Below are 22933 nucleotides of genomic sequence, written 5' to 3' on the forward strand. Positions count from 1 at the left end.
AACCTGGACCCGCCCCGGGAGAGGTTTGCTGAGATCACGGCCGATGGTCACTCATCGCCTGGCCTCTCTGGAGTGCGAGGTGCAGTGGGAGATAACACACTGGAACAGCCCCGACCCTTCAGCAGTGGGAGACGGGCTGGAGATGAGCGAGCCTTGGCCCACAGCCAGGGTGGCACGGAGCATTCAGGGCAGGCTGCGCGTGCTCAGAGAGCCGCTCCTCAGGGAACACACACACACACGCACGTGTTGCCCTGAAAAACTGCCCCCCCTCTGAATACAAACACGAAACTTCAGCTGGCTCCCCTCCCCTTCTCTATCCAGGCTCTGGTTTGGGGAAGAAAAGCAAAGATATGTCCACAGAGCGGGACTTCTTCATGAGGATGAAGTGCACAGTCACCAACAGAGGCCGCACCGTCAACCTCAAGTCAGCCACCTGGAAGGTAGGACGTCAGGCCTGGGTTGGAGTACCGAGTGCGCCCCCCCACCCCCAACCCCGCCCCTGGCTCTCGGCTCCACGTCTGACCCTCCGCGGCTGGTCTCCAGGTCCTGCACTGCACGGGCCAGGTGAAGGTCTACAACAACTGCCCCCCTCACAGCAGTCTCTGCGGCTGCAAGGAGCCGCTGCTGTCCTGCCTCATCATCATGTGTGAGCCCATCCAGCACCCGTCCCACATGGACGTCCCCCTGGACAGCAAGACCTTCCTGAGCCGCCACAGCATGGACATGAAGTTCACCTACTGTGACGACAGGTGGGGCCCGGTGGGGTGCGCGCGCGTGCGCGTGCGTGTGTGCGCGCGTGCCTGTGGTCGGGGTGTGGGTCTGTGGCATTAATGTTGTATTGCTGGGTGCAGGTCACTGTTTCATCCCATCAGTGCCACCAAGGGGTTCCTCATACCATATTGGGCTGTCCCCTGTTGTCACAGCAGAGCTGATCTGGGGTGCAGCTGCTGTCATGGTGGATCGCGGTAGTGTGTACACATTCCTCCACATACGTGTCAGCCTCCTAGGAAATCTCCAGGCCACTCTCCCTCCCCAGGAGACGAGGGTCTAGAGATCTCCATTAGCACCCCCAATTCAGAGGCCAGCTGGGAGCTTTGGTTTCTGGCCTGGAAGCGGCCCTGCGGCCTCGTGGCCCCTGTGTGTTCTTTTCAGTGAATGAGCTCTTTCCTCGGCCTTTGCTCCTCCTGTGTCACCTCCATTCCAGCCGCTGTCCAGTCTACTTGGGAAGGCTTTTCAAGCAAGGGAACTAAGCCAGACCCTAACCCCCAAAGCCAGGCCTAACTGGAGATTCTCTTATGAGAACGTAGTGGTGGTTAAGAGCCTTGATTCAGTGAGATGGCCTAAGTTCCAATCCAATAGGAAGCGTTCGGTGTTAGCTGTGGTCCTCACCTAAATTGCTTCATTAGAGTAGTTGAAAGAGCACCTAAGACTGCACATGTAATCCATGTCACTCTAGTTTCAGCTTGAGGAGAGGCTCGAAACAGATGGGGAAGAGGCTTGGGTTGTTGTGGAAGGGGCGGGAGGGATAGCTCTGACTCCCTGCTGCCTGTCCTCTGCCCTCCCCTCTGTGCCTGGGCATTGGGAACATGGGCGGATCGGGAGGTGGAAGGAGGAAGACAGGGAAGGATAGATGCCGTGGGCAGTGGCTGCCATCAGAGAGGGAAGGACAGGCCAGGAGCAGGGGCTGGGCCGGGCAGGCCCGGCTCGAGGAGCCGCCACTGCAGTCTGCTGACTAGTGCATGACCAGAGGTGGCCTTCAGGGATCTCACCACCTGACCCCAGATTTCAGCAGTGTCCAGAGTTACCACGTTTGTCCAGAGTCACAGTTTTTGTGGCAGCTCTTTGCTGCTCCAACCTCTCCCCTCTCCCCTTCTAGGGTTTCTCCAGAAACCCTGAGATCTCAGCTTCCCCTTCTCTATAATGCAGATGAGAATACTGTCCGCACCTGTTTCACAGGATCAGTGTACGATGAGATGATGGCTATGGAAGCGCTTTGAAAACCACAAACCCCGTAACTGATGGGAGGCTTTTTGTTCCTGCTGATGTCTTGCTCCCTGTTTTTGCCCTCCCCCAGAGCTAGTCTCCCCACTAACCTCAAGGGGCCAAGACTACTTCTGGAGGCATGTAGAGGCTGGGAGCCTGGAAGAAGGAGAGACCACTAGCAGGAAACTGCCTCACCTTCCCAGCCAGCAGGAAGCCAAAGACCCCAGGAGAGAGCTCCTGCTCAGCGGCCCCCAGGCCTGCCCACCTTTCTCTCTTCTGCTGCATGTCCCATGGGTGTCTGGATTTCTTCATGGGTGCGGCCCTACTTTCCAGGCTCAGCTGAGTTTCTCTCCCCTGATTCTAGACTGACCTGGTGTTGGCTGGTGCCACTCCAGGTTTAAGAACTTTTGTAAAAGTGTCCTTGAGTCACTCCTGTCCCCAGAGTGCTGGATTCAAGGCTCTTGGAGGTAGTGCATAGTTCCAGATGTAGAAAGAAGCGCTCTAACCTCATAGGGAGAAAATGTCACGTGTGAAGCCTTGTGTCCTGAAACTTTGATACAGTCAGCGTTTATCATGGCTGTTCATATTGTCATTATTGTGATACAAGGATAATTAGAGAGATTATTCCAAAGGCAGGCACCTGAGAAATCCATGCTGTGTGTAACGTTGTTTCTCAGAGGTAGTCTTTGTATTCCAAGAACCATCCTGGGCAGAAGATACAGTTTTGTAATGTGCACCCCTCTCCGTAATCTTCTGAGACAAGAGAAATCCTGCCGCGTAGCCCGCGTGTCTCCAGCTTCGAGGTGGGGTGGGGCGGTGCGGTGCTCCGCATGCCTTAGCCTTAGAGCAGCTGGAGCAGTGCAGACAGTGAAAGCTGCGTGTGAAGCACAGCCCTAATGTGACCCCAGAAGCACTGGGAACACCCTCCTGTCCTAGAAAATAACTCCTCATCCCTAGATAACAGAAAAGAAGGATTTTTTTTTTTAAACTTAAGACTTTGACCCTTGTTAATGTGAAGGGAAAAACAATCCTCTGGAAAGGGTAACTTGAAGTTATCCCTCATTCATTATCTTGTTGTGAATGAATTTCAGGTCGTTTCTTGAAAGCATCTAACCTTTGAGTAGAAGGAAGAGGGGACAATAACATGAGCAATTGGGTGCCTAAGAGTGGAGGAGGCCCTCTTCCCAGAAAGGGGAGGGGCCCTGCACTGACTTCTTGGTTTGGTTCAGGGCTGGTAGACAGAGTCGATCCTGGCTTGACGGAACCTGTGATTTAGGGCTTTGTGACTCGGAGTGTGGAGGGTGATATTGCTTATAAGGTTTGCTAGACACAGTGCACTTTCAGCAGAATCTTGCCTTTCAAGAACCTAATTACATGGCCCAAACTCTGAATTCAGAGGTGCTGGAAAGATGGATGCAGAGGCATCTAAAGACACAGGATGCTGTGCCACACAGAAGTTGTGTTTAACGGATTAGCAGATTAGTTAACAAGGGCACAGACATGGCTTAGACAGTTTATAAAGTGACTATTTTAAGTCCTTAATACCTATGTGTTATTTCTCAATTGCCTTGATGAAGACTAGGATTTTTTGGTTTTGTTTACACTTTTTGTACTGGGCTGGGGAAGGATATACACACATTCATTCTCTCTCTCTCTCTCTCTCTCTCTCTCTCTCTCTCACACACACACACACACACACACACACACACCTCTTCCAAGATCAATGCTTCAAAAACCAACACTTATATATCATAGCGGGGTGGGGTGGGGGGCATTCCATTTTAATCAGGGAATTCACTAGATTTAATGACATCTGGCACACATGAGGGGCTGCGATTTCCCATAAAGGGGATTTTTCCCAATGGGAAAGTTAGGAAGAATCTGATGAAAATGTAAGGCAAGTAGAACCCACAAAATCACTTTTGAGGCTGTTTGGTACTTTTTCTTAGATGTATTGAGACCATAGACATAAACAAACAAAAAAAGAGAAGGATCATGGAGAAAAAGACAGGGGAGAACAGAGGAAAGGGGGGAGAGACAAATAAAATAGAAAAGAGTACTCTAATCTTGTGTTTAAGTCTCAGGTTTCCAAAATCAACTGAACCTGAAACAACTTATTCTGAAACATCTGAAGTTGAATAAAGGAATGCAGATGATTCAAAATGCATTCATCCTGCTCCTCTTAACAAAGGGTGAGAGGACCATGTCAAGTCCTGTATTAATGATCTGAAACAGCAAATATTGTTAGAAGTGAATTCTGTAACAATTTATATGTCAGTCACACTTATGTGTATATACAGTCAATTGCTCTAGATAGGGGGAGTAAAGTTGAGTAGCACGTTTAAAGAAGAATATCCTGATTATCAGTGTAATGGATGATCTCGTCTCCATTTACGATTCAAATAGAGGTGTTATACTCTGTCTCCTAAAATGAGTAGCCAATTAATGAACTGTTATTTATTGAGCATCTGCTGTATATCTAACCCAGTGCCAGAGACTAATTATATCAAAGAAGAAAAGAGATGATTCCTGATCTCCAAGAGTTTGGAGTTAGAGACATGAGCAACTTAATGAACCATTCACCCAAAAGGAAGACAAAAATTGTTCTCAAGTAGTTTAACTTTAAAACGGGGGTGGTTCTGGGACTTCCCTGGTGGCACAGTGGTTAAGAATCAGCCTACCAATGCAGGGGACACAGGTTCAATCCCTGGTCTAGGAAGATCCCACATGCTGCAGAGAAACCAAGCCCATGTGCCACAACTACTGAGCTTACGTTCTAGAGCCTGCGAGCCACAACTACTGAGTCTGTGCACCGCAACTACTGAGCCCATGCGCCGCAACTACTGAAGCCCGCACGCTCTAGGGCCCGTGTGCTGCAACTACTGAGCCCGCATGCTGCAACTACTGAAGCCTGTGCGCCTAGAGCCCATGCTCCACAAGAGAAGCCACCACAATGAGAAGCCCGCGCACCACAGCAAAGAGTAGCCCCCGCTCATCACAACTAGAGAAAGCCCGCACGCAGCAACGAAGACCCAATGCAGCCAAAAAATAAATTAAAATTAAAATTAAAAAAAATAAAATGGGGTGGTTCTTAAATTCACATGGAGGCGCCATCTAGTGGACAAAGAGAATAACTGAAAGAAGCCAAGCCATCAGGCAGAGTGGGGCAAATCTATAATGCATATAATCCCACTGTGATTTTGTGTGTTTTATGAGTCTTCCTGTATGTTAGAAATAAATTATAAAAGCAAATTATGTGGATGAGAGAAGTATCACTGGGGGAAAAGTTACCATAACAGTAAAAACGTTAAATTAACAAAGAGGGTCCTGTAATTTTTACAGATAAAGAATTTGAGGGCAACCCTGTTTTGTCATTGGGTTAAGGCAGCGTAGGATGTAATAATATCAGGAGTTACAGTTTGATAAGATGCCTGCATTTCAAATTCTGTGGATCAAATCTGTGATGAATTCTTTTTATACGAAGAAGTTGGCAACAGTGATGATGATAAAAGTGAGGAGATAGTTGAGGACTGTGAAGAGGCTGTCAATAAAATTATAGACAGCCATGAGTTGTAAAACACACACACATCAAAACACCTGAAAAGCAACAGTATTAAAGTCTGAGAAGAAAATAGGCTGACTTCGGGCAAATTAATAGTAAAAGATTATATACTTTCATTGTGTACTGAGATACATTTAACAAATTATTTTACTTTTTTTTAGAGGATAGGTGGCATCTTTAATTCAAAGTGATCTTTCAGACTGATATATTACATGTCATTTTTAGTTTCATATTTAGTGTGTTCTAAATATTTTTGCGGACATACACAGTAGTCTTTCTTTACCTATCTTATGTAAGATGGTAGAGTATATTTCTTCAAATCCTTGAGTTAGAAGAAGCTTGAAATGCTCTCCGTGTGCATCTGTGTCTCCTCCAAACGACGATGTTCTGAAATCAGCCCTAAGAAAGTTTGAACATATTTATGAGAAATGCTTGTATATCATCCTGTCTCATCTGCTTGAAATACTCCTTGGAAGAGGCAGCTTTACAAATCCTCTTTGGAATTTATTTCAAACTGTAATATTACATACCTCACAATTCAAAAACTATTCCTCTGCATGATCTGCTTCTCTCCTGCTACAATTCAAGGCAAATTTCCCCTTCTTGCTTGTGGGTTTCAAGGTAATGCAAGGCAGCTGTGGCATTTGGTGGCACTCAGGGTCGGTCCAGGCTTGAGCCAGGGCTACACTCCTATGTATACTATGAATAAATTCACCCCACCTGTAACACGTAACACTGATAGGGTGGAAATTCATTATCCATTAACTATGGAGCTGGTTGTATAGATATTCACTTAACCGTGTACTACTGGAGGAAAACACCAGGCAAAAGTATTGTTGTTTAAAGCCAAGAAAATCTGGATAGAAATATATTAAAACAAATGTCATTGAACTCTGTGTTAGTGAATAGTTTGGGTATTATTGGGGGAATGCAGTTTCAAAGCTAAAAGCACATACAGAAACCAAAATGAGGTGAGTCAAGTGTTGCCTAGGAGAGGGCATTGCCAGAAGGCAGGAACGAAAGAAAGCAGACCTTAATAAAAGGATGGTTTTATTAGCAAATGCGTTCTTTGGAAAACAAATAGGTGGTTAGGAAGTACTTACAACTTTTATCCTCTCAAATAGTTTAAATGCTCTCTAACCGTCCACGATTAGTTTACTGAGTGAATCCTGTACTCCTAGGGAACAGGGCTAAAAACTGCAGCCAGACCTTGTCTGACTCCAGGCTTGGCGTGTGAAGTAGGGAGCTTGCTGCCTCGTCCCTCGTCCCTCGTGGGCGGGCGCGTGATGGAGCCGGCCGAGGCCTGCGCCGCATTCCTGCTGCCTAGGAGGCCGTACGGCACTGACACTGCAGCCCCGCCGGAGAGTCCATTTCTTCCTAGAGCTCAGCCACAGGGAGTCCATGTCGAAAAGGGCCTCGCCGCATTTTTAAGGGTAAAGAGCAATGGACGAGCAGTAACCGTCATCTTACACCGTGAGGCAGACCTGACTCGGAAATCCAGGGCCCGGCTGTCTGACCCACATACTTCCTTGGGGCGACAGTAACTTCAGATTGTAACCACCTTGTTTTCCCCTCTACATGCTCTACTTTGTTTCTTTCTTCCTTCTGCCTCGGCCTCCTGGGGCTGCCTATCAACGTCTACATTTCTCTCCTCACCTCATCCTTGAGCTGGTTCTTTTCCTACTTTATTATTAAACAGGGACCTCTGTGCTTCTCATTTCTGAAGTCTACTGAATTGTCCTTTTATATGTTCTTCCCCTTTACAAAGAGAACAGCACTACTGAGTTGACTTTTGAAATTTATGGGTGACTCCAAACTGATTTTATTTTTTTTCTCCAGAGAGTCAGGGCCCCTTAATTAGAATGAAAGAAAGAAAGAAAAAAATAGTTCCCCTGCCCCTGGTGAAGAGAGCAGATGAAATGGTGTTATCACAGCCCAGCTCCCGAGGCTTCCCTGGGACAGAGGGAAATGAGCAGGGAGGGCCCTTGTGTGCCGTGGAGGCCAACCCTATAAACAAACCGGGTTCGTTAGCCTCCCCGCTGGCGTCGGCATGCCTGCAGATTGAGGGCAACGACCATTAGCTTTGAGTTGGGGTTTCCTGGTTTTGTGAAGTCTGACCAGTCGAATGTTCTTCAATTGTGTTTGGGGTATGTGTATTTCCCAGTTTTTATAGTCGTCTGTTTAAAGGCATGAAGGAGGAGACGTTAAATATTTATTTTAGTTGACAAGATAAATGAAGGCTGCTACTGGGAAGAGAGCTGGTAATTCTGAAATCGAGGTTTGTTTGTCCACTTCCAAAACATGCCCATTGTGTGCCTCTGGATGGATGGTACATTAATTAGATTAAGAAATATTGCATTTGAGGCTGACTATAATAAACATTTACTTTGAGCATTTTAGAAGATTCTAATCTTGAAAGAAAGTATGATCTCTTCACGGAGTAGACTCAGATCTTTCCCAGAACAGCCTCATTTTTGAGGGTCTCTAGGAAACTCTAGACCTAGTTCAGGAACAGAAGTAGTTTACCTGGCACATGGGTGAGCCTGTAAATGGCCAGCCCGTTGTCAGCACAGCCCACCGGTGCAATTCTCATTCCCAGGCGAAGGCTGAAAGGCATGGGACCCATCAGAAAAGCTACGTGGGCATAGGAAAGGACGGGCCAGCACTGTGCGGCCGTCTCCTTGTTCTCCCTGAATCTCCACCTTGGCTAAGGTGCCATGAACGCCAGCCCTGGAGGTAGGCTGCCGAGGAGCATGTCTGTTGCTGATGAGTTCAGAGACCTCTCTGCTCAGGGCCAAGTGAGGGGACAGATCCTCCTGGTCTGAGACCAACTGGCTGGTGCAGGCGAGCTGCTGGAATCTCACTGGAGAAGCCTCCGCTGGGCTAAATCAACTGAGACCTAAGCTTCTCAGCTCTGTTGTGTTGCCCGTTGTTTGACAAAGGCTTTAACCCCCAAGTCTCACCTAGGCAGAGAATTTGCCTCTTCTCTGCCCACTTCAACACCAGACACACCTTACGGAATGGAGAAAGGATGGATTGAACATCGTGAGGGCTGTGCTGAAGGCTGTGTGTGTGCATCACCATGCACTGAGACAGCTGACCATGCTCTAGGAAGAAAAGTGGACCATTAGTGCCCAGGTTCCTTAGCAGTGCTGGGCTAGACAGGGCTCTGATTATACCTTAGGCCCCCAAAGACTATCCGCCCACTGGTCGGCTACTCTAGCATTTACTGAGCACCCGTTGTAGCAGAGGCCAAAGGAGAATGTGGTCCCTGAGCTCGGGGCTTGGCAGCCTAGGATGTGGAGAGCAGCATACATAACTCCTTGTGACGTTGTGTTTGCCTGTTAGGACTCGATGAGAAGGGGAACCTGGAGAAAGCTCCAGGGCCAAGGCGAGACCTCGAGCTGGCCCTGTCATCATCAGGGCTCGGAGGAGAGAAGGCCTCAAGGCTCTGCGGCAAGCGTGGGTTTGCCAGAGGGGGGAACTGCGAGGAGAGGGGTCTACCGGGGAGGGGGGACCTGCCACGCTGCCGATCAGCTGCAAATCAGACTGCTTGGAAGATGGAGACAAGACCCTGGGGGCTTAGAAGTTAGGTGGAGTTTATTTACTCTGGATGTGGTTGGTCCTAGGTAAGCTGGGGATGCTTACGTAGAGGGGTGACAGAATGGAAATAATATTTTAGGATGATTTCGTCTGACCTGTGCAAAACCCGTATGGAGCGGGAGAGAAGAGCAGAGACAGGAGACCAAGGAGCCACGGCGTCTGCTTTCCTCTCCACACTGTTCCTCTCCAGCGTGGACAGGTGACAGGGCTGTGCCCCCGGAGTCATGTATTCCAAAATAGAGCTTGTAATGGTGAGGGTATAGCACCACTTCTCGCTCGTGATAGGCTAAGTAAACAAGACAGTGAGCCGGTGAGAAAAAACGTGAGAGAACAAAGATGATGAGAAATAATGTTTAGGTATGACGTGGGAAAGCAGTTAATCTGGTGGTTCTTGGGCAGGGCTTTGTTTATTTTAATGATTCCAGCACAGAGCAGAGGGTCCTCAGAGAGTTGATTCTTCACGGTTCTCCACATTTGCCTTTTCTCTGCCCACTTCCTATCTAAGGCAGACACCCTACACGGAAGCTGCCTATTTATCAGAGTGTAACGAAGAGGCACATTTCTAGGACTATGATTTTGTATCTGTTCCTCTCGGCACCTCCTGCCCTCCCTCCTTTCCTTGAGATAGAAAGAGCAAGTAGAACCCATGAAGGCAAACCTGACGTCTAGGAGGTATCTGAGGTCACCAGGCACGACCCGAGGGGAGAAGGTTTAAGCGCAGACAGGGCTCTACCTGCCTGGGTCCCTCCTCAATCCGTGGCTAACACACATGCAGAGGCCACCTCCATGCTTTTCCCAACTTGGGACCACATAATTTTCACTTTTCATTTATATCGCCCTCTGCTAGAATAAGCTGGAATAGTCAGGATGTTCCCATTTTTGTTCTTGCTCTGTCCCCGGACACTTGTGTAGACATCAAGCAAACTGTCTACCCTCTCTGCATCTCTGCTCCCTTGTCTGCAAAAACTGTGGGTAGGGGGCAATGAGAGCCCCTTCCAGTGGTCACTGGAGCAAGGCACATGTGTCTGTTTGGGGGTGGGAGGTAGGGAGCCCCTGAACAGGTGCTTTTCCTTCCTCCCCAGACACAATCCAGGAAGGGCAGGAAGAGTGGAGGTTCGGTAGACCCACAGTTGCAGGTTGACCACCATGTTTGTTGTTGTTGTTGTTGTTTGCTTGGATGAATGGTACGACCGGGATGTTGGGAGTGTGTTTCATTGAATGTGTGCATTTGAATTACCTTCTACATGTAGGTCCTTGAGCCCCTGCTCATATTCATGTGGTCTTTCTCTTCCCCCTTGCTTTTTTAAAAAAAAATTTAGAATCACAGAACTGGTTGGTTACCACCCTGAAGAGCTGCTTGGCCGCTCAGCCTACGAGTTCTACCATGCACTGGACTCAGAGAACATGACCAAAAGTCACCAGAACTGTAAGTTCCAGGAATGCCCTATATGTCTGTGGAATCTGGCCTTGAGTGCGGTGTGACTGGTGAGAAAGGAGAAGATCCAGTCGCTTCCTTCACAGAGCCATCATCTCGTGTGGCAGACAAGACTCATGCCCTCAGGATGGTTAGAGAACCAAGGCTGCCACCATCCTGTGTGACATGCTCATGCAAATTAGGAAAAGGGCACTTTTGGTAGGGGACACACAAACACACCAAGGCATACAGCCTGGAGAGTGGAAGGTGGGCTGAATCTCAGTCCCTACTTACCACCTCACTGAGCACACTTATGCAGTTCGCAGCCTGCTTAACCTATGCAACAGCCCCGTAGAGTGTAATACAAGACAGCATGTAATCAACTTGAGTTATGCGCTATAGAAACATGTACATCCATTCAAAGAAGAGGGCTGGGAGAGTTCAGGAAAAGAGAAGACAGGGCACTTGAGTTGGACCTTGAAGGATGGGAGAGCATTGGTCTAAACAGAGGTAGAGGTTGCACGATACCAACCTAATAGACGTGTTGAGGCGAGCCCTGGTTTTCCAAGAGCTTGCTTGCTGAATCAAGAGAACACAGCTGGGGAAGGCTGTCCAGGCAACCCAGTAATGGCATGTGGAAATTGTGCCTTGCAGCTTGAAAGAAAACCTGAATTATGAAAGGATTCTAAAACAGGGCTGTCCAATAGAACTTTCTACAATGGAAATGTTCTTCATCTGCATAGTCCATAGGTGACCTATGCTGTATATTAAATATGTCTAGTGCAACTGAGGAACTGAATTTTTTAAATTTAGTTTTAATTAAAGTAGCCACACTTGACTAGTGGCTACCATACTGGACAGGGCAGTTCTAGTGCATTTCAGTTGACTGTGTTCCCAATTAAGGCTTCCCATTTGCAGGTGATCCAAGACAATTTTCTTGAATCCATACAGCCCATCAACATGCAAGGACTATGGGTTTATAAGCCTATACCTGGCCTACTGGGGGAAAAAGAAATTGATAGGATTGATCCCTGCCCTAAGGGATCTCATTTCTGCGTAAGAAGGAGGGCTTTGGGCTCCGTGGGAGCACGGTGGTTCATACCTTCCGCCTCAGTATCTAGCATAGTGTTTGGTACAGTACAGGCACTAAATGAATGACACACCCAAGGGCAAAAAAAAAAAACATATTTGGGAAAGAATGCTTCAAAATAAGTGCCCCCAGTGCAGATCAGGGTGCTGAGAGGATTACAGAAGGATTTAAAATGGGTAAGTCTGAGAAGATTCCCAGTGGCCCTTTTGGTCTTGGACTCCAAGGATTAGCTGTGGCCTTGGAATGGCAATGAAGAAAATGGAAGTGCAGTTATTTGTCCGTTGTTCCTAAATCCGTCCATCCATCTATCCCAAGGTTAGGACACCTGAAGTTCAGATCAGCAGGCCATAAGCTGTATAGAAGCACAGTTAATATTCTCTTAAGGAATGAGATCTTCTCTTTCTAATTGGTTTCTTTGCTTCGTCCTCATGGCTTTTGGGTTTGATCCAACAGTGCAACAGGGCCCCTAATGATATCTCAAAGAAGTTTCTCATTGTGTTCTCCAGCAAAAAAAACAAACAATCCAGCTTCCCCATTCGGGGACCCAGGGATGCGGGAGGGAGGTGGAGGTACTTTTGTGTGCCCATGGGTGTGGCCCAGCTCTAGCCTGCCCCAGCTTTGAAACTGTAGGATGTGGCTCCAGCCTCCGCTCTGGGACTCCCCATGCTTTTCTGGCCCATGGTGGTTTCAGCTCCCAAAGTCATCCTGGTACTGGGACTCAGGGACCTGGCTCTGGCCCAGCTTACCCACTGATTCCCAGTGCCTGGCTTTCTGGGGCTTCCCTCCTTTAGATGTAAAACTGGGGAAAAGCCTAGCCTTCCTTCTCAGCCAAGGGTGAGTCAGAGTAGAGGACAATAGCAAAAGTTTCTGGAAATTCTTGCAGGACAGTATTGTACTTTACCTTCTGGGGTGGGAAAGTAGAGGAAACTATTGTCAAAGAGAACAAAAATGATGGCTTCTCACTAGGCCTATGAAAATGATTTTTTTTCCTTCTCTTAGAAAATCTTTGATCCTTAAAACAGAGCTGGGGTAAAAAATTGTCATATTAGTTTTCTGCTGCATCCAGGGGAAATATGGTGCAGATTTATTGAATCTGTGGTTTTAAGCATTAGGCACACATAAAGGTAATTCACAACCCAAATGGAAATCACAGGTTCCCTTCTTCCCCTGATGGAGCCAAGTAAAGCAGCTCTGAGCTCAGAGGCCTCTACTCAGCCAGCCTGAATCCAGCAAAGGGAGATCTTCATGGGGTGGAAATTGGGTTAATGCCAGCTAAACAGAAGCATCTATTTCTGTTTCTCTTTCCCTCTCTTTTTTTTCTCTCTCAGTCTTTCTCAATCTCAATCTCAATCTCTCTCTCTCTCTCTCTCTCCCCCCCCTCCCTCTCCCTCCCTCCCTCCCCCTCCCTCCCTCTCTCTCTCTCCCCCCTCTCCCTCTCCCCCCACACACTCCCTCTCGCTCTCTCCCTCTCTCCCCTTCTCTCCCCCTCTCCCCCTCCCCCCTCTCTCCCTCTCTCCCTCTCTCTCTCACTCTCACACTCACTCTCACTCTCTCCCTCTCCCCCTCTCTCCCCCTCTCCCCCTCTCTCCCTCTGTCTTTCTTGTTGGGTTTATGCTGATAAAGTTGCACCACAGACCCACACTCATACTGTGGAATAATTGGAGGCCCAGGCTTGAGGCTCATCCAGGTTTACACACCAGCATCCCGAATTTATGCTCGTATGTGTGTCTTAGCCTGTGAAGGTTTACCGTTGAAATTACTGGGGAAGCTCAGACCTCAAACCAAATTTAAATAATTGAAAGCCATCATTTCCAAATGGGTTAGTAATTTATACATTGTTACCCTCAGAAGGTAAGGGTTTGGGGGAAGGGGGGTTGGTTTCTCTTTGTTGTGTGAGGACATTATGTGCTCTTAGGAAAACAAGATTAAAGGCCATAAAAAGCCTATCTACCAAGTAGCAGGCCCCTCACCCAGGCTGGCATTAATGAGCAGATGATTAGAAAGCTGGCGTAATTATATTCTACTGACAGAGCAGGCCCTCGCCTGCAGTCGCTAGAAATGCAGTTAAAAACCTTTGCTCACTGCACTGTTTAATCAAAAAGAATAAGATCCCTGAATCTTGTCTGCATTAAGAATAAGTTAATAAGTTAATGAATAAGTTAACTCCAGGCACTTGAAATTGTGCAAGAATCATGTCTCTCGGGCATGGGAGCCTCAGTGGGGTAGATAAAGGGAGATGAGGGAGGACAGAGTTATTTCTTTGGCCAAAGGGTCCATTGATGGTTCAGGACAGCAGCAACCACCAATTCAGTCTTCCTAGTGAAGTGTCGCCCGGGGGCATGTAGTAGGAGGGCACTGTACTGCGGGCCACAGGCTGTCGAGTAACCCAGACTGTTGTCCTGTGTGATGTAAAGCAGGTCACAATCCCTCTGGCCTTAGTTCCCTCATGTTAAAAAAAGATGGTGTCTGTATTCCCTACAGCACAGGATTTTATTAAAAAGATTAGACAGTGATGATATGACCACTTTGGAAAATAACTTGGCCGTATCTTATAAAGGAAACATGTACTTACCCTATGACCCAGCCATTGCACCCCTAGCTGCACTCACACTGTATGTCCATACAAAGATTTGTACACAAATGTTTTTAGCACCTTTATTCATTATAACCCAAAACTGAAAACAATGCAAACATCCACTGACAGGTGAATGGATAAATTAGTTATGGTATCTCCATGCAGCGGAATATTACTTAGCAATGAAAAGCAAACCAGGAATACCTACAACAACATGAGGGCTCTGGGAAACATGCTGGGTGAAAAGAAGGCAGACACGAAAGAGCTCTTGTATGATCCCGCTTACGTGTGAATGGAGAGAAGATCATTTCTATGTATAGTGACAGAAAACAGATCAGTGGCTGCCTGGGACCAGGGGTGGCAATGGGGATTGACTGTCAAGAGGTATAAGAAATTTGGGAGGTTGGATGATGGAAAGTTCTATACCTTTGATTGTGGTGACTGTTACAAGGGTCTGTACAGTCGGCAAAACTCATTGATCTGTGCTTAAAATGGGTGCATTTTTTACTGAAGGTAAATTAAACCTCACCAAAGTTGACTTTTTTTAAATGCAAACAAAGCCAAAAAGACTTAGGACCCTTTAATTTGGACTATAAGCCTGTGGACTGTTTCCACTGAGGGGGCCTTTCAGCAAATCACTCTAAGCCTGTTTCTTCAGATGGAAAACAGGAATAATAATAGATACCTCGTGGTGTCACTGTACAGTGAACGAGGTGAGGCTAACACTAATCCTGTGGATGCTTTGTGTGCCAGGCACTGTTCCAATTCCTTTGCAGAAATGAATTTATCTTACGAGATGGTTTTGAAACCTGCAAAGCACGATACACATGTAAGTTATGTGTAGTATGGTTATAGTGCTTCCTGTAGCTTGGAGGTGCTTGTTAATTTCTGAACAGGAGGAAATGTGCCAAGAAAAACATAAATGTGAAGGATTACAAGCATGGTTAGTACGAACTGAGCTGCATTCCTCAACCACACAGTGTGGTGAATGGGGAGTGATTCCTGAGCCTACACGGAAAAGTAGGGAGGTTTGTGACGTTTACAGAGAGTCTGCATGTTCTCCCACAGGGCCCCTTGTGACATTACCTACAGACGTGTCCTGTAGACGTGACAGGGCCTGGGCACTGTACATGTTAGTAACTTTGGGGCAGAGGGGCTTTTCCTAATACAGCATTTGTCAGTGACGTCAGCCACATTTTTGTACCTGATAAACCAGGCAGACTTGGTCCTCAGTACAAACAGCTCTGGGACACTGGGTACTAATAATTATTATCATTACTGTTATTATTATCAATACCCCATTTTGCAGATGAGGAAAACCGAAACCAAGATTTCCTCATCCTGCCAGCATGCTTCTTTCTCTGTGATTTGGGGGTTTCTGAGACTGGGATTCAGAAGAATGAATTCCCAAGAAAGAAAGTAAATGGGCAGTTCAGAAAGCTATCAGAAATCCTAACATTAGTAAACTTTCATTTAAAGGGACTTGATTCTTTTTTTAGTGGGAGCAGATAGAGCATTCTGGACTGGGGAAGAGGACAATCTGGGATGCAGGGCCCTTTCCCCGATGTTTTTATAGAGTAAAACAAATGTTAAATGAACATTTAGAGCATTCTGGAAGAGGAAAGAAGTCATACGCAGGCAGCCTAGCTGGGCAGCTGGGAGGACTTACCAGGGCTTGGACGAGGCTGTGTGTAGAGGCTGGCGGGGGGCTTGCTGCTGCCTTTGCTGTGGGTCACAAACTTGCTGTGGCCCCAAAGGCGGCAGGTCTGACGGATGGCCTGGAACAATCGAGGATATCTGGGGGTTTCTTTAAACTGCTTTTATTCACAAGCAGAGTACCGATGGTGGGCCTGCTACCAGTGGCTGCCCGAGGACAGGCGTTCTCCACGCTGCTTGGAAGCACCCTGCCGCCTGTAGTGTGAGGCAGAGGAGGCTCGCCCGTTCCCTGCGTGCCCATTTGGATCCAGAGGGCACCCCGTGGGGAGGCTTCCTCTCGTTGACCTTGGGGGGGGGGAGGAAGGGCAGGTGCTGCTCTTGGTTTCTGCTCCCAGCTGAGCCAGGGGTGAGCCAGCTTGTCAAGGGCTTGGCGGTGGCCACTCCCTCACAGCCAGCCTAGGGAAGTCAGTTAACCTCTCTGGTTACTTTCCTCATGTTTAACAGGAAGAGTTGGGCGAGATGCTCTAAGCTCCCATCCAGCTCATTCTCCCCCATCTTTCCCCTGCATGCTGCCCTCCCCATGGGGTCTCCCTCCCCCACCTCCTGACCTCAGGCCCCATTTCTCCTCCCCTAGTGTGCACCAAGGGTCAGGTGGTGAGTGGCCAGTACCGGATGCTTGCGAAGCACGGGGGCTACGTGTGGCTGGAGACTCAGGGGACGGTCATCTACAACCCTCGCAACCTGCAGCCCCAGTGCATCATGTGTGTGAACTACGTCCTGAGGTGAGCCTGTGAGGGCCGGGGGGGGCACAGGCTGGGGTGCAGGGTGCTCCCGAGACTGAGGACACAGCCCAGGAATGCCGAGCCTTTCAGAACCCGGCACCACATCGGCGAGCTCTTTTGCAGTGGGCGTCCTGGGGACGGTAGAACACTGGGATTTCCCCTTTACAGGCTTTTTCTGCCCCTTCCCCCTCTGTCTGTCATCTGTCATGCCTCTGACCCACGTGGGGAGGCAGCTAGAACACAGTCGTCACTTAAGTGCTTTCTGAATGGGAACCAAGGGAAGAAAACCACGGTTACTTTTTGGGAGAAGATGTAACACCTCTGCTCGGTAGCACCTGGGAAGAAAGCTAGAGAAAGTCATTGCTGGGGTGCAACAAAAGCAAAAGCCTTCAAGTCTCATGCATACCACGCAGCCCACGTACACTATTAACACAGCATCCAAGACAGATACATACTCAGCGGGTGCTCTCCGCGTCGCTAGCTCCACGACTCCAAACTTCCAGTGCACGGTTCTTTACGGAATGCCAACCCACTGTCCATACCCGTGTTTTTGTCTGAGAGGCTTAGCTATCAGGACTTCCACGTGTCTGGAGAGTAAAAGGGTTTTGCTGGCAAGTGTGGACGGTCTGAAGCTCGCTCTTGTCCCACCAGTGAGATAGAGAAGAACGACGTGGTGTTCTCCATGGACCAGACGGAGTCCCCGTTCAAGCCGCACCTGATGACCATGAATAGCATCTTTGACAACAGTGGCAAGGTGGCTGTGTCTGAGAAGAGCAACTTCCTGTTCACCAAGCTGAAGGAAGAGCCCGAGGAGCTGGCCCAGCTCGCACCCACCGCAGGAGATGCCATCATTTCTCTGGATTTCGGTGGGTGCTTCTTAGCTGAGCCAGGGCCTGTCGAACCCTCCTGGGGTGGGGGGAGGCCTCCCTGGCCACAGCTTTTCCTTAAGCAGAGCTGCCACGTGCCTTCCCCAAGTCTTGCTGATCATCCGTTGGTGGCCAGACCCTATGCTGGGCATGTGCACTCCCCGCAGCATAAGACCGTCCTCTTTCTGACCTCGTAAAGCGCTGAGCGGGGTCGGGGGAAAGGCGTTTTGGTAGATTCTCCACCGTGGGGAGGGGGGAGCCTGAGACGAGAGAGTGGGGCAGCGAGGGATCTGCTCTGAGGCCACGGGCATCTTTCCACAGGGTGGGCAGATCTCCACCTGAGCCTTGAAGGACAGATTGCTTGTTTAGGCAGAGGCCTAAAATAATGAAATAATGTTGAAATAATGTTGGGAGAAATCCTTCCAGAAACATGGATGGAGAAAAGATTCAGGCCCGGGAGTAAGCCCTCGAATGCACTTCTTTAAACGTTTGCCTGTCCCAAGGGGATGCGAGCCCTGGTGGCCCCAGCGGAGTCGGTGGCTCTTGCCCCGTGCTCTGAAGGCGGGAAGCCCCTTCTTCCCCATGTTGCAACCCACAGTCACCCCCCAGCCTTGCTGTGGCTGCTCAAGGAACAGCTACACCTCCCTGTGCTTGCTCTGGACTGGCTCAGCCCCGTTAGGTGTGTTGTGAGAGGCCACCGGGGAACAGTGATCTCAGAGAATCACAGAGAGCAGCCCTGGGACAAGGAGTCACGCAGCTTCCCAGTTTCGTGGCAGTAATGAGGCAAATTGCCCAGTTTTCATAACCTCCTCCTCTACGTTCTGGATTGCCCTTCAGGGAAGAGTGGCTCCTAATACATTTAGTCTCTGAAAATTAAAGGCTCCAGGAGGGTGTTCCCATTAAAGGGAGTCTGTACGTTGAACCCCAGTTGAAGGCCCCTTTGTCCCAGCGAAGCCTCAGCACACAGAGGGCCGAGCCCCAGGCACGCCGCAGGCACGTTTAGGATCACTTGTGCATCCTTCATGCTTCCTCTGCCCTGGGGTGAGCCCAGCAGTTGGGGGTGCGAACCAAGCCAGGCCCTTGTCTCCACAGGGAGCCAGAACTTTGAGGAGTCCTCAGCCTACGGCAAGGCCATCCTGCCGCCAGGCCAGCAGTGGGCCGGAGAGCCCAGGAGCCACGGCGCCCACACTGAGGCCGGGAGCCTGCCCGCCTTCACCGTGCCCCAGGCAGCCGCCCCTGGGAGCACCACCCCCAGTGCCGCCAGCAGCAGCAGAAGCAGCAGTAGCTGCTCCACGGTGAGCGCCCCCTGGGGTTGAGGCCATGGAGAGGGTGGGCTCCTCCTCTGGCTGCTACCCGATGGCTGAGTGGACAGGCCAGACCCAAGTCCTGCCCTCCTCCTACTCAGTTATACTGGAGCCCCCTAGGGGGGCTGTGATACTTACTTGCCATGCATTAGAGCTGTGCGCTTGCTCTCAGTACCCACCCCCCATCTATGTGATAAGGTCCTTGAAGACAGGGGCCGAGTGGCACACAGCTGTGAGCCCCGAGCTCAGTCCCCATGCGGGGCAGTAAGCATCCTGCTGGGGGCACAGAGCCACACAGTTTGCAGAGCCCGGCCAGCCATGCCTCTATCCTGTTTGCTGTTCAAGACAGCCTCATTTTATGACGAGGAGACTGAATTCAGAGAGGTACACACAGCTCCTAGGGCGTGGCTTCTTTACAGATTCTTATTCCGAGGCATAGAGTTGAATCTGTGGGTCCAGAAACGTATTTCTCCTTCTACCTTGGACTTCTGGGGAAACCAGTGCCGTAGCCTTGACTTGGTCACCTTCCTTCCTGGCCCCCAGCCCAGCAGCCCTGGAGACTATTATCCATCTCTGGAGGATGATCTGAAGATTGAAGCAATCGAAAAGCTCTTTGCCATGGATACAGAGGCGAAAGACCAGTGCAGCACCCAGGTAGGTGGCCGTGGGGAAGATTGGAGTGGCGGGCCAGGCCTACCAGCTGCTGGTGGTGAAGGCTGAAGTCTCTTCTTGCAGCCTCAGCCCTTTGTTGCAAAGACTAGTGGGAATGCTTGGCCAAGGCCACAGTCCCTTAACTGGGTGAAGGTGCAGGGCAACGGAGCCTGTGGTCGTGTGCTTCTCGCACTTCTGCCCTCTGCTTACCCGTGTCAGAGCCAGCTCGTCTACTTTTAACTCTCGATACATCATGTCCTACTAACTTGGATATTTCTTAATGCTTATGAAAACGAAAACTACAACTGAACCTTTCTTTAAGGATCCCTGCATTTAAAAAGCATACCCAGATGTATACGACTTTCGTAAGCATAGGGAACAATTATTCCCCTTACAAACATTTCCATTTTAGGATTCTTTGAAATACCTTATTTTAAATGCATTTTAAAATGACATCTGAACGACCAATTTTTATTTACACGTAACTTTTCAGAAACTTATTACATAAGGCCAAACGTCTTGTAAAACCTGTGTAAACAGGCTAGGGTGTGCGTGGACGGGTATGTGGGTCACAAAACCCAAAGGAAAATCATTCATCCCCATTTGTCTTAGTCTGGGTTACTCATCCGGATTTCTGCCTTGCCTCCTCAGTTTGTTCTGCAAAACTTTCCCTATTTCTACCCTGCACTTTCTTCTCTGAACTCCTATAGGATTTATTACTTAGTATTTAGTTATCACTGTCTGCTTCTGCTCTTTAACCATTTCAGGCGGTTGTAATCAGCTGCATCCTCCCAGTGAGGGCTGAAACATTTATTTTTCTGGGTCTGCTTGTGAGAATTCCCTACGGTGCCCATCATGGTAGTGGGAACCTGCGGGTCCATGTCTGAGTCCTTGTTGATCAGAATGAAGGTCCCACAGGTAGCACTGGGCCATGGTTGCCCTATGAGCATTCCACCGATACACCCTGGGCAAGTGAGGTGATGAAGACAAAGCTGCCCATGGCCCCCTGGGAGCCATCGTGCTCACCGGAGTGGGCAGGGATGGCTTCGTGGAAGAGGTGGTGCCTGCCCAGCGTGTGGGAGTGAAGGCGGGGTTTGGACTGGGAGACAGGAGAGCATTTTGGGCTGGATGGGGATGGTGGCACCAGGGAGTGTGTGGAAGGATGCCTGAGTGGAGACTCAAATGACCGGGGATTGGTGGCACAGGCTGACCAAGGGAGAAAATGCACGGGAAGCTGCTGGCACCTGCTGGGAGACGGTGCAGACTCAAGGGACACATCTGAGTTTTCTTCTCCTGGGCCCTGAAGGCCTCAGCACGGTCAGGCCATGCAGGAGGAAGGCCTCTGGCAGGGGTGGGGTGGGGAGGACGAGGGGCTAAGATGGGACAGGATCCCTGAGGCAGCGCCAGCTGCTGAGCTGCTTTGCCTGTGGTCTGTGTCTCCTCAGACGGACTTCAATGAGCTGGACCTGGAGACCCTGGCACCCTACATCCCCATGGACGGGGAGGACTTCCAGCTCAGTCCCATCTGCCCCGAGGAGAGCCTCTTGCCGGAGACACCCCAGTCCACCCCCCAGCACTCCTTCAGTACCATGTCGAACATCTTCCAGCCACTGGCCCCGATGGCCTCTCACAGCCCTTTCCTCCTGGACAAGTATCAGCTGGAAAGCAAGAAGATAGAGCCCGAGCAGCGGCCTGTGTCCTTCATCTTCTTCAACGGTGGGAGCAAGGTGTCCCTACCACCGTGCTGTGGCCAGACCTGCACCCCTCTCTCCTCCATGGGGGGCAGATCCAACACACAGTGGCCCCCTGATCCGCCATTACACTTGGGGCCCACGAAGTGGCCCGGCGAAGATCAGCACGTGGAGTCCTTGGGGGCCTCGCCCTTGGGGCCCCCCATCACTGCCCACCATCTCTCCATGTTCAAGAAGAGGTAAGTGGCAGAGACCCTTGGCTGCTTCAGCAAAGGCTGTGCTGTACAGGGAGGGGACAGACAGGTGCCCCGAAAGGCACCCCCGCCCCATCACCAATTCCCACTCCACAGGGGTCTGATACTCCACTCAGCCCTTCTCAGAACTTTGAGAGCTTGGGCTTTAGGGGACTCGCCCCTGGGTATGTGAGGCCTCGAGTGGGACACGTTTTATCAGGGCTGGAGGACACCACGAGGGGCCTGCGGCCAGGCAGAGGAGCTCGTGCAGGGCCCTGAGCACCAGTGGCTCTCCGGACCACCCCTCAGAGCACCTCGTTTTATGCAGAGCTTGTGAGCTGAGCCGCACAATACCCACACACACAACACAGAGGGGTGGTTCCTTGGCTCGGCCGTGGAAGCCTGGTTGCCCATGCCTTTCCCCTGCCGGGGTCCAGCACACCCTCCCCATCCTGCCTTCCCCCAGCTCCTCCCCGTCTCTCCCCCCAAGTCCCTTCCACCCACTGGGAGCTCACCTCAAGCTCCCAGGGCCCATTGCTTAGGCTTCCTCGGGGCCCTTACCTTCTACAGAGCCCCCTCCCTGGTTCTCGGCGGGGGGCAGTCCAGGCGCGCCGGGGCGGCAGCCCTCCCACAGACTGCTGTCAGAGCTGGGCGGCTGCAAACCAGGACTGGAGGCTGCCCGGGTATGGGCCGGCACGTGTGGAGGGAGGTGCAGGTGCCCTGAACCCTCAGCATCTCACCAGGTAGAGGGCGCTGCGGAAGGAAGGAGAGCCTGGGCCTCAGGCCCACCACCCCGCCTCCAGGACTCTGCCCTTGGGGTCTTGGAGCCGCCACGCCATGAGTGTTCATTCTGGGAGGGCCCTGGGTGTGTGGGGCTCCAGACTCCCTCACGCCCATCTCTTGGGCTTGGCAGGTCTGCAAAGGGCTTCGGGCCTCAGGGCCCAGACGTGATGAGCCCGGCCATGGTCGCCCTCTCCAACAAGCTGAAGCTGAAGCGACAGCTAGAATACGAGGAGCAAGCCTTCCAAGACCTGAGTGGGGTGAGCGCTGCCCTTGGGGAGGCCGGCTGGGAGTGGGGGCCGAGCACAGAGATCCAGGCTGGCGCGGAGGGCCCTCCCGGGCCGGCTGACTGGGCAGAGGGAGCGCTGCCCACCTCACCCTGACGCAGTTTGAGGACCTGGGTCTCTGGCCTCTCCCCTCAACCTCTGCACTTCCACACCCAGGGGGATCCACCAGGCAGCAGCACTTCACATTTGATGTGGAAAAGGATGAAGAGTCTCAGGGGCGGTGGGAACTGCCCTCCGATGCCGGACAAGCTGCCGAGCGCAAACATCCCCAGTGGTGAGCACAGGCCTGGGCCTCCTGGGGCGCTGGGGGAAGGCGTCTGCCGGTGGAGGGGCTCGGAGTGCACCCTGGCTCCCCACTCCCTCCCCGCCTGCCCCTCCGAGCCTTGCTAGGACAGGGGGGTGTCTCCCCCCCCTTCCCACTCTGGCCCGGGTGACGCCGTCAGAAATCTCCGGGCT

General features: G+C 50.6%; 1 protein-coding gene across 2 annotated transcripts in view; it reads left to right on the forward strand.

The window, feature by feature from the left end:
• EPAS1 (endothelial PAS domain protein 1) overlaps window positions 1-22933 on the forward strand; it is an 89432-nt gene that overhangs the window by 62242 nt on the left and 4257 nt on the right. For both annotated transcript variants that reach the window (XM_060116638.1, XM_060116639.1), the window contains 10 exons: window positions 322-440; window positions 544-749; window positions 10468-10574; window positions 16518-16665; window positions 17317-17531; window positions 18624-18826; window positions 19379-19489; window positions 20932-21416; window positions 22324-22450; window positions 22634-22751. In XM_060116638.1, coding sequence (XP_059972621.1) covers window positions 322-440; window positions 544-749; window positions 10468-10574; window positions 16518-16665; window positions 17317-17531; window positions 18624-18826; window positions 19379-19489; window positions 20932-21416; window positions 22324-22450; window positions 22634-22751 — 1839 coding nt within the window. The remainder of the gene's footprint in view (window positions 1-321; window positions 441-543; window positions 750-10467; window positions 10575-16517; window positions 16666-17316; window positions 17532-18623; window positions 18827-19378; window positions 19490-20931; window positions 21417-22323; window positions 22451-22633; window positions 22752-22933) is intronic.

Source organism: Mesoplodon densirostris, chromosome 14 (assembly GCF_025265405.1).
Source record: "Mesoplodon densirostris isolate mMesDen1 chromosome 14, mMesDen1 primary haplotype, whole genome shotgun sequence".
NCBI classification, from domain to species: domain Eukaryota; kingdom Metazoa; phylum Chordata; class Mammalia; order Artiodactyla; family Ziphiidae; genus Mesoplodon; species Mesoplodon densirostris.